Source organism: Podarcis liolepis (assembly GCF_965112155.1).
Source record: "Podarcis liolepis genome assembly, chromosome: 13".
NCBI classification, from domain to species: Eukaryota; Metazoa; Chordata; class Lepidosauria; order Squamata; family Lacertidae; genus Podarcis; species Podarcis liolepis.
Genome location: NC_139573.1, coordinates 32,084,378 through 32,100,482, shown reverse-complemented (window position 1 = coordinate 32,100,482; position 16,105 = coordinate 32,084,378). Strand labels below are relative to the sequence as shown.

The 16,105-nt window shown below is 45.7% G+C and overlaps 2 protein-coding genes and 1 long non-coding RNA gene across 9 annotated transcripts in view; 1 reads left to right on the top strand and 2 right to left on the bottom strand.

The window, feature by feature from the left end:
* The window catches only part of LOC310690538 (signal transducer and activator of transcription 5B), a 92,324-nt gene extending 85,957 nt beyond the window's left edge, over positions 1-6,367 (bottom strand). Inside the window, exon 1 of the mRNA XM_083469664.1 lies at positions 5,912-6,367. The gene's annotated coding sequence lies outside the window, so the exon portion shown is untranslated. The remainder of the gene's footprint in view (positions 1-5,911) is intronic.
* Positions 6,368-6,408: 41 nt separating this feature from the next.
* LOC310690900 lies at positions 6,409-15,999 on the top strand. The gene is made up of 2 exons (XR_014518266.1): positions 6,409-7,295; positions 9,915-15,999. It is a non-coding gene; the product is annotated as an uncharacterized lncRNA (long non-coding RNA).
* STAT3 (signal transducer and activator of transcription 3) overlaps positions 12,489-16,105 on the bottom strand; it is a gene marked incomplete at its 3' end in the record, with an annotated part of 40,631 nt that continues 37,014 nt past the window's right edge. For all 7 annotated transcript variants that reach the window (XM_083469683.1, XM_083469686.1, XM_083469684.1 and 4 more), the window contains 2 exons: positions 15,735-15,847; positions 12,489-14,787 (listed from right to left, as the gene is read on the bottom strand). In XM_083469683.1, the coding sequence (XP_083325809.1) occupies positions 14,729-14,787; positions 15,735-15,847 (172 nt within the window). The remainder of the gene's footprint in view (positions 14,788-15,734; positions 15,848-16,105) is intronic.

Sequence of the window (16,105 nt, the reverse complement as noted above, 5' to 3'; positions counted from 1 at the left end):
TGGCTTCTGACTGGCTGCAGGAACTTCCTGCAAGCCAATCAGAAGCCACGCTTTGGTTTCCAAACATTTTGGAAGTCGAACGGACTTCCGTAATGGATTCCGTTCGACTTCCAAGGTACAATCGTATAGTGTGTATACGTACAGTGTGAATATGAATCCCTGGCTAGCTCATGTGACGAACTTTTTCAATTTACTAGTATTCTTCCAAGAAATGTGGGAAAGGTGAGGAGCATCTTTCCCTTACCCCACCCCACATTTTTGCTTTCTGTACAGAGGATGATAGGCAGCCAACTCACAGACTGCCAAGTTTTTTCTGTTTGACTGTTGCCTTGTGGCCTTGTACTTAGTTCAGATTATTTTGCTTCCATTTCCCTGCCTGAACAACACCAGGGGCCACTAGCGAAAGCTGTAGTGAAGGAAAGAAAATCCAAGTATGAAATGGATTTTACTAAATGATACAGATTTCTCTGCTTATTTCTCCACCCACATGCCTTTCCTCAATGAAATCTTGTTTTGAAAAGTATGGAATAATATAAGAAACTGTCTCTGTCATAACCCCGTGATCTCCAGATTAATAAATCACTTCACAGACAAGCAACTACATTCAGTGGTAAATTAATTAATTTGGCCTCAACTAAAGATAATGCATTTACATTTAGCCAACTGGCTAAAACATGGCTATATACCGTATTTTTCCGTGTATAAGATGCCCCCATATATAAGACACCCTCTATTTGGGAGAACTCCAAATTAAGAAAACACCTCTCAGCACTACCTGCATATAAGACGAGCCCCAATTTTAAACCTTATTTTTTGGTTTAAAAACCCTAGTCTTATACACAGAAAAATATGGTAGTTTCACTAGACCAAGCTACCATTTTATTAAATCAAATAAGACCTCCACTCTTCCAATATCTTTGATTTTGGCATAGAGCAAATGAAAGATATGGACTGCAAAACACCACATTTGAAAACATAATAGTTAGTGATAATCCAAGGTGATGGGGGTGGGGGTGGTAAGTGAAGAAGAAAAAGAAGAGTTTGGATTTGATATCCCGCTTTATCACTACCCAAAGGAGTCTCAAAGCGGCTAACATTCTCCTTTCCCTTCCTCCCCCACAACAAACACTCTGTGAGGTGAGTGGGGCTGAGAGACTTCAAAGAAGTGTGACTGGCCCAAGGTCACCCAGCAGCTGCATGTGGAGGAGCGGAGACGCGAACCCAGTTTCCCAGATTATGAATCTACCGCTCTTAACCACTGCACCACACTGGCTCTCTGGTGAAGAATATGCCTCTTCCTTTCCAATATAAAGACTGATCAACTGACAACCCTATATAAAACAATATGCAGGGGGATTTGAGAAACAGTAACATGACTATAGTACAAACAGAATGGACTTAGATTTTTGAAAATAAATACCGAAAATAGAAATAAGCACAAATCTAAGAGATATTTTTTTCAAGTCTGTTTATCAGTGGTCCTTACATCTTATCAATTAAACAAGATATACCAGTTTGTTTTGTTTTGTTGGAGGCATAGGAAATGAAGAGCAGATTATCTACACATTTTTGTGGAAGTGTAAAAATGAAAATCAGACATTGGTCTTAAACACACTACAGGAAATGACAGGATACAATAACTTAAGGAAGTCCTAAAACTGCTCTTGTATATTAAAAGCAGGTATACAATTTATTCCCAATTTATTCCCCAAACTCATCTTTAAAAGAAAGGGTACAGAAAATATGGGAAATTGCTCTAGTTGACATTGACATCTTAGAGGCAAACGTCAAATAATCAACGAGAGAGATTTATAGAACGATGAGCTTTCTTTATTTACCATATAATTATTTCCCACCCATATGACTCAGTTCTTCTCTGATATTGACATATTCTTTAATATACTCTTCTTCTACTGTACTTTGATATATATTTGATATATATTTACTATCTTTAACATAAACACAGCTTATAACGTAGTCGCAACTTTAGTTCTTCATTTTTTATCTGCTCAAAGAAAATAAGGAGGGCAAGGTTGAAGGTCGAAAACAATGGTTGTGGTGAAGCCTTTGCAGATAGCTGAACCCACACTAGAAGCTGTTTCTGAGCCTTAAAAAAAAAAAACTATTTTCAAAAATTACCTCCTCAGAAAAGACTGATGCTGCAGTCCTATATCTGGTTACCTGAAAGAAAGCCCTATTGAACCCAGAAGGGCTTACTTCTGAGCAAAGGCGCCATCTTCTGAAAAACACAGACATCACTCCATGCCCGTCTCCACGTTTGCCCTGACAAAGGATGTGCGGCCCCCTCAAAAACAACACTGAGGAGGCCCAAAGTGTTTCGGCCCCTAGGAGCTGGCACCTACGCTTCTGATCAGAAAAAGTATGGAGGGGAGAGTGTTCTGGTCTCATGCTCAGGCTTTCCCCCAGGCATCTCTTGCTGGCCATGGTGGGATCCTGCACTAGAAGGGCTTTTGGTCTCATCCAGCAGGGCTCCTCTTATGTTTTATATTAATATATTGAGCAATGGTCAGGGATGCATGAAGAATTGCCCCTTAATTGCCCCTTGAATAACCTCTCTTAATTGCCTTCCAGTCCGCTTTTGTTCTGTGGGGGTGACTTTAATTACTAATTTATTTGCATTGCCTTTTCTTTCCATTATTTAACAGAAAAATGGCATTTCTTCAGAAAAAAAGGGGGGCGGAGAGGAAGAGGAAGAGAAACTCAGCAATTAAAGCCTTTCATCCTCCCACGGTAACAGAAACTGAAATTGGGGAAATTAGCAGGAGCAGTTCAGGAGGCAAGAGGGTATTCACTGCTATTTATCACTCAGCCTGAACCCACAGAAAGCTACAAAAGAGGCCACACTGGCAAACAGGATTCTCTTTGTTAAAGGCACAAGAGCCCTGAAAGGCCTCAATAGTGTTTTGCTTGTCCACACTGGGCAGGCTGGTAGTGCAGATATTTCACACCTGCTTTCCATTATTGGTTTGTTTTATGCTAGATTTTGCTTTTTTTAAAAAAAGAAAAGGTAATGTATTGTAATGTGACATCACATCACGTCGCATCACGTCATGTCATGATGGCACAACACATCACATCACAACACGTCACGATGCCACAGCACACCATGTCATGATGTCGTGAGCCGTCACATCACGCCGCACCATGGTGTGATACCCGCCATGGAGTGACATGCCAAGTTGTGACACAGCACATGATGTCGTAACACAACACACCATCCAGTCACATCACAATGTCATGTCCTGACATCATGACCTGCCATGTCGCGAGTCCCATCACATCATGACACTGCTGGTCTCCTTGCGTTCCACCCTACCAGCAGTAACGCTTCAGGTTACAGACTCCGCTAACCCAGGAATAGTACCTTGGGTTAAGAACTTTGCTTCAGGATGAGAACCGAAATCGTGCTCCAGCGGCGCAGTGGCAGCAGGAGGCCTCATTAGCTAAAGTGGTACCTCAGGTTAAGAACAGTTTCAGGTTAAGAACAGACCTCCAGAACGAATTAAGTTCTTAACCCGAGGTACCACTGTAATGTCAGTGTACTGGAAGAAGCAAAGATCACCAATGTCGAAGCAATGATTCTTCAACATCAACTTTGTTGGATTGGTCATGTTGTGCAGATGCCTGATTATTGTCTTCCAAAGCAGCTACTCTATTTCCAACTCAAGAATGGAAAGCGAAATACCAGTTGATAACAAAAGAGGTTTAAAGACACTCTCAAGGCAAATCTTAAAAAATGTAACATAAGCACTGATAACTGGGAAACACTGGCCTGCAAGCACTCCAGTTGGAGCACAGCCTTTACCAAAGGTGTCATGGTCTTTGAAGAAGCATGAGCTCAGGGCGAAAAGGAGAAACGAGTTAATAATAATAATAATATTTATTTATACCCCGCCCTCCCCAGCCAAGGCCGGGCTCAGGGCATGTTTGGCAAACCCTCACTGTGATCAACTCCCACACGGAAACCTATGTCCCTACTGTGGAAGGATGTGTGGATCTAAAATTGGCCCATCACAGTACCTTATGGACTCACTGTTGAGACCGTGTTCATGGAAGACAATGTTACTCTGCTATGAGTGATTGCCAAAGAAGAGAACCGCTAACATTCATGGGAAGGACTTAGGTGACCATGTAACAGCTGAAGTTCCAGTCAATGAGAGATGTAGACAAGCTGTGGAATCTACAACAAGCTGCTGTATATTTCATAGAATCATAGAATTGCAAAGTTGGAAGGGACCACGAGGGTCATCTAATCCAACCCCCTGCAATGGAGGAATAGTTTCATGGACACATGTACCATGTACCCATCACAGGTGGTTATAGGGCAACTTCCTATGTTCCTAGCAGTCTACGCTGACTGTGAGCAGTCTTTCCCAGCCCTTTCTGGAGATGCCAGGGATTGAACTTGGGACTTTTGGCATAGAAAAGCACTATGCCACTGAACCATGGCCCTTCCCTAGCTAGTGTGCTATCATTTGTGCCTGAAAGAAAGACTCCAGCCCATCTCTCGGAAGGCTGAGGTCCATGGCAACCAGGAACTCATGAGATGCGGGCAGGAGGGTCCCAAGAAAATGGAAATAGAACAGCTCACCCTTTCCCCTGGCCTTTGTCTCTTTCACTGTATGAAATCTAAGCCATCCATGTATATCTGGGCAAACGGCAGGGCTGAAATTGCATAATGCCCTAGGAAATTGCACAATACATTCAAGTGTCCAACGAAATGTGCTTGGTGAGTTTCCAAGCCGTTTAGGTCTAGTCCTGAGAAATCCATCCTTTTTCCTCAGCTGGGTCATGGAAAAGATCCAAGAGCGTGGGTGACTGGTTAACACAGCGAAGGTGGGGCTGTTTGGGAAAAGCTGGTTTCGGAAGCTGGTTTCTTTTTTGTTTGTTTGTTTGTTTTTGGCAGAGTCCCAGACCCATTTAGCATTTACCGCCTGGATTTAGTTGAGAAGAACTGTAACCAGAAGCGTCTTAAATACTCTGTGAGATGCAAAGTGGAGTCACCAGATGGATTTTGTATGTGGGAATAACAAGAAAGGAGAAGAAGAAAAGAAGCAAAAGCAAAGAGTTGCTTGTTTTGTTTTTAAAGCTGTTGCTAAGCTGTGGTGCTCTATTTGTTGGCTAAACGGGGTTGCCACCTTTTCCCATATAGGAATGATATAGCATTATCCCGCATGAATTTCTCTCATCCTCTTTTAAAGCCATTCAAGTTGGTGGTCATCTCTGCCTCCAGTGGCAGCATGTTCCACGGTTTAACCAGTGTCTGATTACCAAATAGGCAGAGTAGGCACTGGCCTATGGGCCCTCACGCCTTTTAGGGGCTCCGTGACAACAGATCAAAATCATCTTGATTTGATCTTGAAAGAAAATTACCAAAATGTATTAGGAGATCATTTATGAGGGGAGGCTCCTGAAATTTCAACTGCCTAGGGGGATCCACAGGGGTTTAACCCAACCCTGAGTTTAACCATGCGCTGCATGAAAAGTTACTTTATTTTATCTGTCCTGAATCTCCCAACATTCAGCTTCCCTGGATGTCCACAAGTTCTAGCGTTATGAGAGAGGAAGACCAGGTTTTCTCTGCCTGCCTTATCCATGCCATTTTGTGCTTACTAGTTTGGATATACTCCGGCAGCTTTACATGGAAACAGGGCCGCTGTCTCTGGGACAGAAGTGGTTGTCCAGATCAGCTGGAACAATCTGATCTGGTCTCTAATCAAAAGGCCATTTACCTATCAGCCAAACAGAACAAAAACATGAACAAAGAGAAAAACAAAAGCCACAAAAGAGGACAGAGACGTGCCTAGCATTTGCGCGTGTTAATTTACACGTATAGATGCCAACTTTGAAATCATTAGTATAATAAAAATAGAAATACAATACATCTTACCGTAGTGGGGAAGACTGTAAGCTGGTGACCTACTCTACTCGCCAGAGGCTAACGAATGACAGGCTAACGAATGCTTGCTCTTCCTTCCCTTCTTAGCGTTCTTTATCATTAAGCTGGACGTGAACCAGGGCAGCGCTTCCATAGGGGCCTCCGTTACATAGAGGACTGCCCTCTGAACTAGGCCACCTTGGCCACTCTAGAAGGAAGGCAAAGGCAGCAGTGAATCAAGGCAGCTTCTCCCTCGGGTGGCCTCAGGTGAGGGCATTGTAGCAGGATCCAGACAGTTTGGACCTGTGGGGTGCAATGGGCTGGGGTGTTCTTCCTGCGCAAGCCCCATTGAAAGGAATTAAGCCCACATTCATACCTTACATGTAAAGCATTCCCATGCAACTTTGGCTTCTGCCAAAGCATCCTGAGAGCTGCAGTTTGTTAAAGGTACTGAGAGTTGTTAGGAAAGGCCTATTCCCCTCACAGAACTGCTGTTCCCAGAGTTCCCTGTAAAGAGACAGTGATTATTACACCCCACCCTCTGATAAGTGTAGTCCTGGCAGGGGAATAGCAGGTCTCCCTCCTAATAACTCTCAATACCTTTAAACTACAGTTCCCAGAATTCTGTGTGAGAAGCTTTCACTGTTTAAAGCAGTACCACAGTGCTTTAAAACAATGGTGTGAATGTGGCCTAAGGGCACTAAGATGCTTTCGCATAGCTCCTATTCATTCCAATGCAGTGGGTGGATGGGAATGCCCTAGTGGATTGGGCCCTGCGTCAGTTAGTTGAGGAAAGCTGCCGTTTGTACATTTTCTACCTCAGGCACCAATGCCTGGGAGCAGCTCAGAGCAGGAAACCTGGATGTGGGAAGGAACACAGTGAGCCCCAGGGTGTTCTCTTCCGAGAACTGTTTTCCAAAATGGCTCCCTTGGATAGCCAGAGATGGCCATGGCCTAAGACTTTCACTGCAACTCAAGCCTTGGGTAATCATTCTGAACAATGTGGGGTTCACTGCAGCTGGGCTGCTGTCCATCTCTGCATGCTATTCTGGTGATGTGGGAAATGTAGCAATTGGCAAAGTGAGTGAAATGGGCTCTTCTCCTCTGGCTCCTATGAGTTGGGCCCTCAGGGAGAGGATGGCTCCTTGTCAGACATTACCACCATACCCCAGGAAGTAAATGGCCTGTGCCCCAGCAAATTGTGCGCTACTGAGGGAGTAGCGCCCTCATTCATTCATTCATTCAGTCAAAATTCCCAGATTAAGAAAAATAATAATATCATGGCAGTGAACAGCAATAAAATTACATCCATAAAACAAATACAAAATGCACCAGAAAAATCAGATTTAATACTTCAACATAGCTAGATCACTCCTGGGGGGGGGGGGAAGCATGGGTGAGCAGGGTTGCCAGAGCACTATGCCAATCATTTGCGGGTTCTTTTTTCACTCAGCTGAGTCACCCAGAAACTCTTCCAGAATCTTCTATCTCAGTTCAGCTCATCTGTTGGTGAATTCCCACATGGGAATAAACTCTTCACCCATTCCAGTTCTGTTTAAAAGCTCCCTTGACCAACTACATGTTTTCTGCGGCCCCCTTGTGAGGCTCAGGAGCCCAGTTGTGTCACCCCTTGCTTGCAGAGCTGGCAGCCTCTCATCCTTTTTTGAACATCTTCCATTGTGAAGTGTTCCCTCAGCCTCCTCTCCCCTCCTTTGGGCAGCTACTGATGCCACCCCTGGTCTCTGAGCTGCTCTCTCTGCCCCAAAGAGAGGTGCCTTCTCACACTGTCCCACAGCGGCCTGGGACTTGTCTGTCCATTCCCAACAGCAAGGGCTGGTGGACTGGCTAGCTGGGCTCCCTCACCCACTTGCTTGCTTAGTCCAAGGCCGCCTCAGCTCCTGGCAACCAGCACCCCCTGACCAGCCCCAGAGGCACCATTCACCTGGGGAGCTTGTAGCCAGGGCTGCTGCAACAAAGAGCCGTACAAGCCCTTGGGAGGCAGAGACACAAGAAGGCATCAGAGGGAGGGAAGAAAAGAGGGACAGAGGCCAGTGTTGCCCACGACACCCTGACCATCCTTCAAGGCACCCCAGGGTGAAAACCACTGGCTTAAATTATTTATTGAATAATTATTACAACTTATACAACTACTGGTCTAAGGAAAATAAAGTAAAACTATGTAACAGATAATTATTTCTCCTCTTTGCTCTTTAGCCATCTGAGCAAAGTAAAAGCCACATCACTTCTCTCCCCTTTGGAGTCTGTCTAATTAATAAGTACCGTATTTTTTGCTCTATAAGACTCACTTTTTCCCTCCTAAAAAGTAAGGGGAAATGTGTGTGCGTCTTATGGAGCGAATGCAGGCTGCGCAGCTATCACAGAAGCCAGAACAGCAAGAGGGATCGCTGCTTTCACTGCACAGCGATCCCTCTTGCTGTTCTGGCTTCTGAGATTCAGAATATATTTTTTTCTTGTTTTCCTCCTCCAAAAACTAGGTGCGTCTTGTGGTCTGGTGCGTCTTATAGAGCGGAAAATACGGTATGTTGCTAAGGAAACCCTGTTGCTGGGGGAAGACCTGTTGTTGGGAGAAAAACTTGTTGCTAGGGGCAAAACTATGCAAGGATCATTTCAAGTCTACAGTATACTAACAAGGGTGAGTTATAAGCAGGTGTCAAAATTCCAGTAGGTGCCTTCCTTCCTGCTATTTACTGGAAGTGCATTCCAAAGGGCAGGTACCACCACACTCAAGGCCCTTGTCTGAGTGGATACAAGATGAACCTCAGTAGCATAAGACAATACTCAATAAAGGTCACTCCTCAGGATCAAAGTGACCAGGCAGCAGTATGCAAGGCAATGGGATCCCGGAGGCCCTAAGTTGATCATGCCATTACATGCCCATAGGAATACCTTAAACCTGGCCTAGTGGTACATCAGCAGCCAATGCAGCTCTTTCAGCACAGACAGGAAACCTCCTTCAGCAATTTTGCTGCAGCATTCTGCACCAGCTGCACCTTAGACATCTGCACTACTTATCACCGTGTGTGTGTGTGTGTGTGTGTGTGTGACACAGAGGGACAGCCGCCTACAGCCTCTGGCCCTGTGATCAGTTAATCCTTTCATTACTGATGCTGCTCCCCCAGATTCCTTGTCTGTAGGGAGATCATGAACTTTGTAAATAAGAGAACAGAAGGCTGGGGGAAGGGACAGGGATAGACTTGGGTTGTTCCCAGTCTCAGAGGCAGCTGGCCCTACTTTCCCCCTGGAATGCCATTTTTGAAGAGAAAACAATAAAGGGGTCTTGAGGCACCTTGAAGACTAGGAGACTTATTATGCTGTCCTCTTATGTGCTACAGACAGTCCACTTCATCAGATGTACAAAGCCTTATCCCAAATTGCAGATACATAAACAGATGTCTGGGTGCACAGGAATATAAAATGTGAAGTTAAAATGCAGAAAAGTACAGCCAATGGTGACTACAGTACCTATTGAGCAGTAGTAATTCACAAAGCAGTTTTTGATGACACAGACACCCTGGCATTGGTAACTGGCATATAATGTGTTAAGAGTCATTGGTTGCATTTCAATCCAATGCCAGCGCTGGTTTCACATAGCAAGGACCTTTGCTCCAGGATTGCTGCTTTTAAGGTCATTTCCAGAGTGTCCTGGGAAGGTTGAACAGTTCCCCCACAGTCTTTTGGATATTGCCATTTCTGAACTGTGCATGGCAGGGCATCTCCCCTCTGTGCAAGAGTAGCTTTCGTGACAAATTACCAGCAACAGGGGTCCCTCTATCCACCTTCTCCCATCCTCTCTGCATCTAACCCAGGCGCCTTAGGGTTTATCTGGGGAACGGCATGTATGCAGTGATAAGGGCTCCTTGCCTTGCTTTGCATCCTCCTACTATTATTAGGTGTGCGGGTCACATTTGTGGCTAAAGCTCAATTGCAATAGCAGTTGTATTAAACTCATTCAGCACAAGGAAGAAGAACAGCCTAATGCTTAATCTTTCCCCAGGACTGTCTGGACAGAGCTCCCACCCTGCTTCAGGGAAGACGAGACCAGACTGGTTTGCAGAGGGTGATGTCATTGACTGGCTAGACAAAGAGGAATGGTGGGAGGCACCAGCTGGGGAACCCCGAAGGGAAGAAGGCTAAGAGTCAGGGAGTTGGTGGCGGGACAACAATGAGTGGTCAGAGGAAGAAGACTGAGAGAAGCAGGTGTCAGAAGCTGAAGAGGTAACAGGGCTTGGTGAGCAGGGGGAGTCTGTGGCAGAAAGAAGTCCAGAATCAGAGACAGAAGCGGAGGCTGCAGGGCAAAAGGCAGAGATAAGTCAGGCTGCTGAAGGAGCCAGGGTGTCCCCCCTTCTTGCTGCAACAATCTCCCCTCCCCACTGGGCTCCCACAGACACAGATTTGCAGGGCTAGTCTCAGGTTGCTTGGAAGAACCTGGAAGGGGGCGATTTAGGCAGCTGTGGGAAGGCAGGGACCTCCAGCCCCTACAACTGCCCCTACAACTGCCTCATAGGGGCAAGACCTACTGAGAAGAGCTACTGTGCCCATTGGGCTGGTGCTCTTGAGCTGATCTTGTTTCTTCTAATGAAGAGTTTACTTTATGTGATTTATTTATGACACCAGCTCTTGACAGACAGGATACACATCTTTCCCAGAAAATCAGGTTTTGGGGGAGTAAGGAAAATGATGGGGAAGTGAAATGCTGAAGAATTTTGACAAGGGCTTTTCTTTAAAAATAAGTAAATCACAGACTGATATGCAAACGTGAAGAACTGAATGTTAAGGTTGAAAAAATGAGGAACTGAAACAGAAGAGATTTGCCCGTCCTTATAGCTTGACAAAACAGTCTGCCTGGAAGCAACCGCAAAATTATAGCTGCAGTGATTCCAGCTCTCCACACGGGAGCAGCACTTCACCTCTTCCAAAAATAGCGCTTTTTACAAAATTTGTTCCTCTCCAGCTTTGCTAGATCAGAAATGATGGGCAATGACAGCTTGGGAAATTGGGGTGGGAAAATGGTTTATTATAAGGAGACACTTATAATAAACCAGACTGGGGCTTCACCCCTTATCAGATCACACCTTTGGGGGGGGGGCAGACATCCTTTCTATTTGTTGTATTTTTATATTCTGTTGAAAGCTGCCCAGCATGGCTGGGGCAACCCAGTCAGATGGGCAGAGTACAAATAACAAATGATGGTGATGGTGATGAATCTATCAAGCCTTTTCTACTTTTTGCATCATAGCCACCAAACAACTGTGACACTTCCCCGTTACAGGTTCTCTGCTTCCCGCTCCCCCCCCCCCCCGCCCCAGTAGTGGCCACCTGCAAATCTCCAGACAAGCAAACACAAACACCTGCAAACTAGATGCCTTCAGGGAGAATCAATGATACCCTCCTCTGTTTCTTTCTTTGCCCCCAAGAACCCATGTACCTTGCCCCATGCTACAGTGCTGTATTCAGACCTGTGCAGTCTCAAATATCAAAGTTGGTCCATGGTGCTGGAGGGGAGATAAAGATCTGGGCCAAAGAAGGTTCCTCACTACTATTCTGCTGGACCCATCTTTTACCTGCCCCCTCCCCCAAGGAAAAACTTTGTGTGTGTGTGTGTATTTCACCAGTCTACCTGGGACAGAATGACCCAGGAGTGGGATTAAGAAAAGAGAAATAACCAGAGGGAGTGGTACCCATAGCATTGTCTCACAATTCCAAATGTGCCAACCCCCCCCCCAAAAAAAAGCTAGTAACCTCTGTTTGCTTATTTATGGTCTAGCACTTGAGACCCTACCTGGCAGGATGCATGAATAGCTTCAGCATGAAAAACTTGAGGCATCCTTTTCAAGTATGATGCAACAAACACAAGGGTGGGATCCTGGGTGCTTCCAGACTGATGCTATTTTCAGGAGGAATTCAGTCCCATAGCAACAAATACAGGCTGCACAGTTTAGTTGTTTGGGAGGTCTCCTAATCTCCCCTCATCTCTGATCTCCTTCACACAACTAAAATCGCCAGAGTTCCCTGGGAAGAGGACTGGCTGTTAAACCAGTTTAAGTCTGTGGTGTGGATGTGCCACAAACCTTCTGTACACACACAAAAAAACTTACTAAAAGTGTACCTAAAGCACTTTAAAAAAAAACTCATTTATACTTCTTCCAAAAAACCCTCCACCACCTTTAAAAAGTAAAAAGTTAATGGAGTGAGGTAGAAACATAGTTAAATGAACAAAACTTAACACCTGCACCAAATAGTTCAATCTTGTTTATACAACTACTCTGAAGTAAACCCTGGCAATTTCAATGGGACTTACATCCAGGTAACTGCGGACAGGGTTCCACTCATCACCTCAATACAGTTTTGGCCCCACAGCACAGAAAAAAACCCAGCCCCTCATCTATGCATTTGGACAAAAGATCCAACTCATCTCATCTCCAAGTCAAATTGCTTTCAAACAGACTCTCTCTCTCTCTCTCTCTCTCTCTCTCTCTCTCTCTCTCACACACACACACACACACACACCACTCTGCTTTCTCAGCTCAACAAACACACCAAGTACCCAATGCTTCATCTCCAGGAGAAATGTGGTGTTAAGGACATTTATTTATTTATTTAAGAGAAAGTTTAAAGCCTGTAGATACAGCAATAAAATATACAAAACATACTATTGAGATATTTACGCTCTGGGGAGCAGTTAGCTATAGAGGAAAAAAATAGGAAATTTTTGGCGGTGGTAAAGCTTGGTACTAAGAATTTGGGGTATATAAGCTATTTTGGAATGAGGGCAGCTTTGCACTAGTTGGAACACTTTCTAAGGCTTGACATTTCTGAAGGAGGCAAGTTCTCTTCTTAACAGCAAGGGCCTGCTTTTCCCTCCAAAGGTTGCTGAACTACAACTCCCATGAGCCCCAGCCAGCATTCCAGGTTGAGGAAGTCTGGTGTAGGGAAAGAGATCAGTCTGACAGCTCTGACCATGAACTGCCTCCTGTTTAGCCAACGCCTCTAAGTAATACTGGAAAATACTTGTTGCATCATTCTCTCTCAGCGCTGGGAGAGCCCACTGGGCAATTGCAGGGTTGACAGGGACCTTAAGGGTCACCTCATCCAAACCCCCTGCAAAGAAGGAATCTGTAGCTGTGATTCCTTCACGCCTTTGGGTTCCCGCCCATCTCTACAAGGCTACGATTCTATGAACTCACACAAGCCCAACAGCTGAGATTTACAACTAGATTATCAGCATCTGGGTTCTAGTTTTCCTATGCCGGACTGTCAATTGTTATCTCAGGCAAGCAACAGCCGACTAGCATCAGGTACAGCTCAGGCTTAAGCCCCAGAAGGTGAAGAGAATGATTGGGCAGGTAGTAATAAAAAATATTACAGCCGAGAGTATTACAAAACGGGAAAGCGTAGGAAACGGGCAAGCCAAACAAAGCCCGGTTTGGGGTGGGAGAGGAGAGGAGAGACACTGGCAGGAATGGTTTTTTTGCCTCTTTGCTCCTAACGCAACAGCTAAGATGAGAGTGTAGTGGCTAGAATCAGGAGACCCAGGTGCAAAGCCTGACTTAGCCAGAAAGCTCAGGCCTATTGCTGCCACTAATCTACCTCACAGGAGGAATCCTTCTCATCCCTAACCTACATTGCAAGGTTGTTGAGAGGATAAAAGGATGAGGGGAAAGGGGCGGAGGTTTGCATGCTGCCCAGGGCTCCTTCAAGGAAGGGCAGGATAAAAGTGCAATAAATAATAATTAAAAAAAAGAAAGATAACCGGAGTGAACAGATCTCCAAGTGTGAATCTAGCAGTTGAGCTCTTGACTCAGCTTGGTTGCCTCATCTGGGCTTAAGGGCCAAAGAGAAGAGCTCTCTGCCGTCCCCAATGACCTGAAGCCCTGCCTAAGAAGACAGACAGAGAGAGAGGGAGAGGGAGAGAGGGAGGGAACTGAGCGCTAATTTGGGTGACCTGGGTCAAATTCCCCACTTCCGCCACGGATTGCTCCGTTAACGGTGAGCACATAATTCTAACAACCTTCGTTCCCTATCTGTAAAATTGGAATTAGCCAAAAGCTGGTGGAAGAAAAGTTATTTTAAAAATAGAAATTTCCGGAGCTGGCAACCAAGTGCAAAGTGTGCACAGGTGTCCAATGCCCCTGGCATTTCTCTAGCCCTGGGGAACACAGGTATCTTACCTTGAACGGCTGCTGTGCTAGGCCTACGTTTGCCTTCGCATCCTTTGGCAAGTTTTTTTTTTTTAAAAAAAGAGGTGGGCCAGTGGGGGGGGGGATGGAGCTTTAATGTGGGCAATGAAACAGAAAAAAATTGCACCAATATCTAAGAATGATACCCCCAGAATTTCTTCTTCCTTCTCCTCCTGCCTACACTTGACAACACGACTTGTCGAATAGACTGGGTAAAAACCTTGGAAGTTGGCGTGAGCTGCACAAGCAGCCTTTTGCGGCATGCAGCAAACATGTACAGGAGGCCAGCTATGTGGACATGAAGAGGCACTTGGTCTAGCAAAGACAAACAGAAACACCCCTTATACAAGTAGCTTTTATACATGAGGGAGAACTATTTTTTTTTCTTCTGGGGGGGGGGAAGCCCATCTAAAATTAAGCAGGGCTTTCCCTCCAGTCACGCAAGCTCAGGCAAGGAGCTGCCTGCGATGGTGTATTCGAAAGCGGCTCACAACGGACCCACAATCAAACGTCTCCAGCTGAGGCAGAGATTGAGTGCCGATTGGGCTCATCCGACAATGCAAGAAGAAGTAGAAGGTGTTTCTTGTGCCAGGGAAATGCAGAACCGATCAGCTGCCCAGGAGGAGTCCAATCACATGGGAGAGTTGGCGCTTTCAGCGGTCATCTCCATGTCAAAGACTTGCAAGGACTCTGTGGGAGATACGGAAAGAGAGTTGAATGGATGTGATCCAGTTGCTGCAGCAGCAGGGATCCCTGCCAATGTCAGAGATGGTTCAACATGTCCTGGAAAGAGGACAGATTCACAGCCTGCAGCACGCTCAAGGTTCTGCATGTTCCTCAATGACGTGCATAAGCAAAACAAACTGTAGATATGGCTGTAGAATTCCACTTCTTGAGATCTCCAAGCTTCTAGCCTTATGCTTGCAAAGACTGTCTTTAAAGCCAGGCTGGAGAACCTTGGGCCTGAGGGTCAGATACGGCCTCTCTTATCTCTCCCCCTCTCCCCTTTCCACAGGACATACCCCTTGATGGCTATGCTTTGCATCCCAAATATTTTTGCATGACTGTAACATGTCCTTGAACTCTAATAACATCACTTGCTGACCTGGATGGAGTGGGTGTAGGAAGTAGCCTACTCCACAAAGGTAAAAATCCGCACTCGCCCCTTTGTCCTCTCCCACCCACCACTGCTATGGAGCTCTTGGGAGGCAGCACAGAAGGCAGTGCAGCCCCCAACAACAACACGACCATTGGAGGAATCCTTTCTGGCCGGGATCAAATTGTGGTTTGCAATTCTAGTTCAAAGGGAGTGCTCAGACAATAGTTCTCTGGGTTGGACGCAACATGAAACTGTGGTTTGATTAAAACAGGAAGGTAATGAATTAAGCTGCAGGAGGAGGGGGAGGGGGAGGAGGGTGGGTGCGTGAGAACGATGCTTGCTCACGATCCACTGAAATCAGAGGCACTTGGACTTGTGGAATCTACGTTGACAAGGGTTGAGAGCTCAAGTTTCAGTAACCTGCTTCTAGAGGGCAGTCTGGATGCAGCCTTGACCTGTCCTTTCCATAATGAGATGCACGAGAGCAGAGCCCGCCCCCTTCCAGCAAACAAAACAGCACTGCGGACCATACACTCACCAAACTGGCCACTGGCGTTCCCCTCTGCTCCTTCACCATTACTGCCAAAATGGATCAGAGATTCGAGGGTGCGGGGTGACATAGGCAGTTCAATAGTACTACTGCAAGTGGTTCTGGGAAAGGCACGTGGGGAGTGGGGGGGGGGGGAGTAGAGAAAAAGAGGAGAGGGTAAAGAAGAGAAGTACAAGTTATAAGTTGTAAAAGCCCCAAGGTCTCCAGAACCACCAAACTTTGCTCTGCACCATGAAGTACAGAGCTTTGACTCTCAACGAGATAAAACCCAACCTATATCTTTATGCATACGTGTGTGGCTGTGCGTGTTAGTAACTTTGATCCCTCCTTCTCTCTCTATGCCTTATGTCTTTAACAGG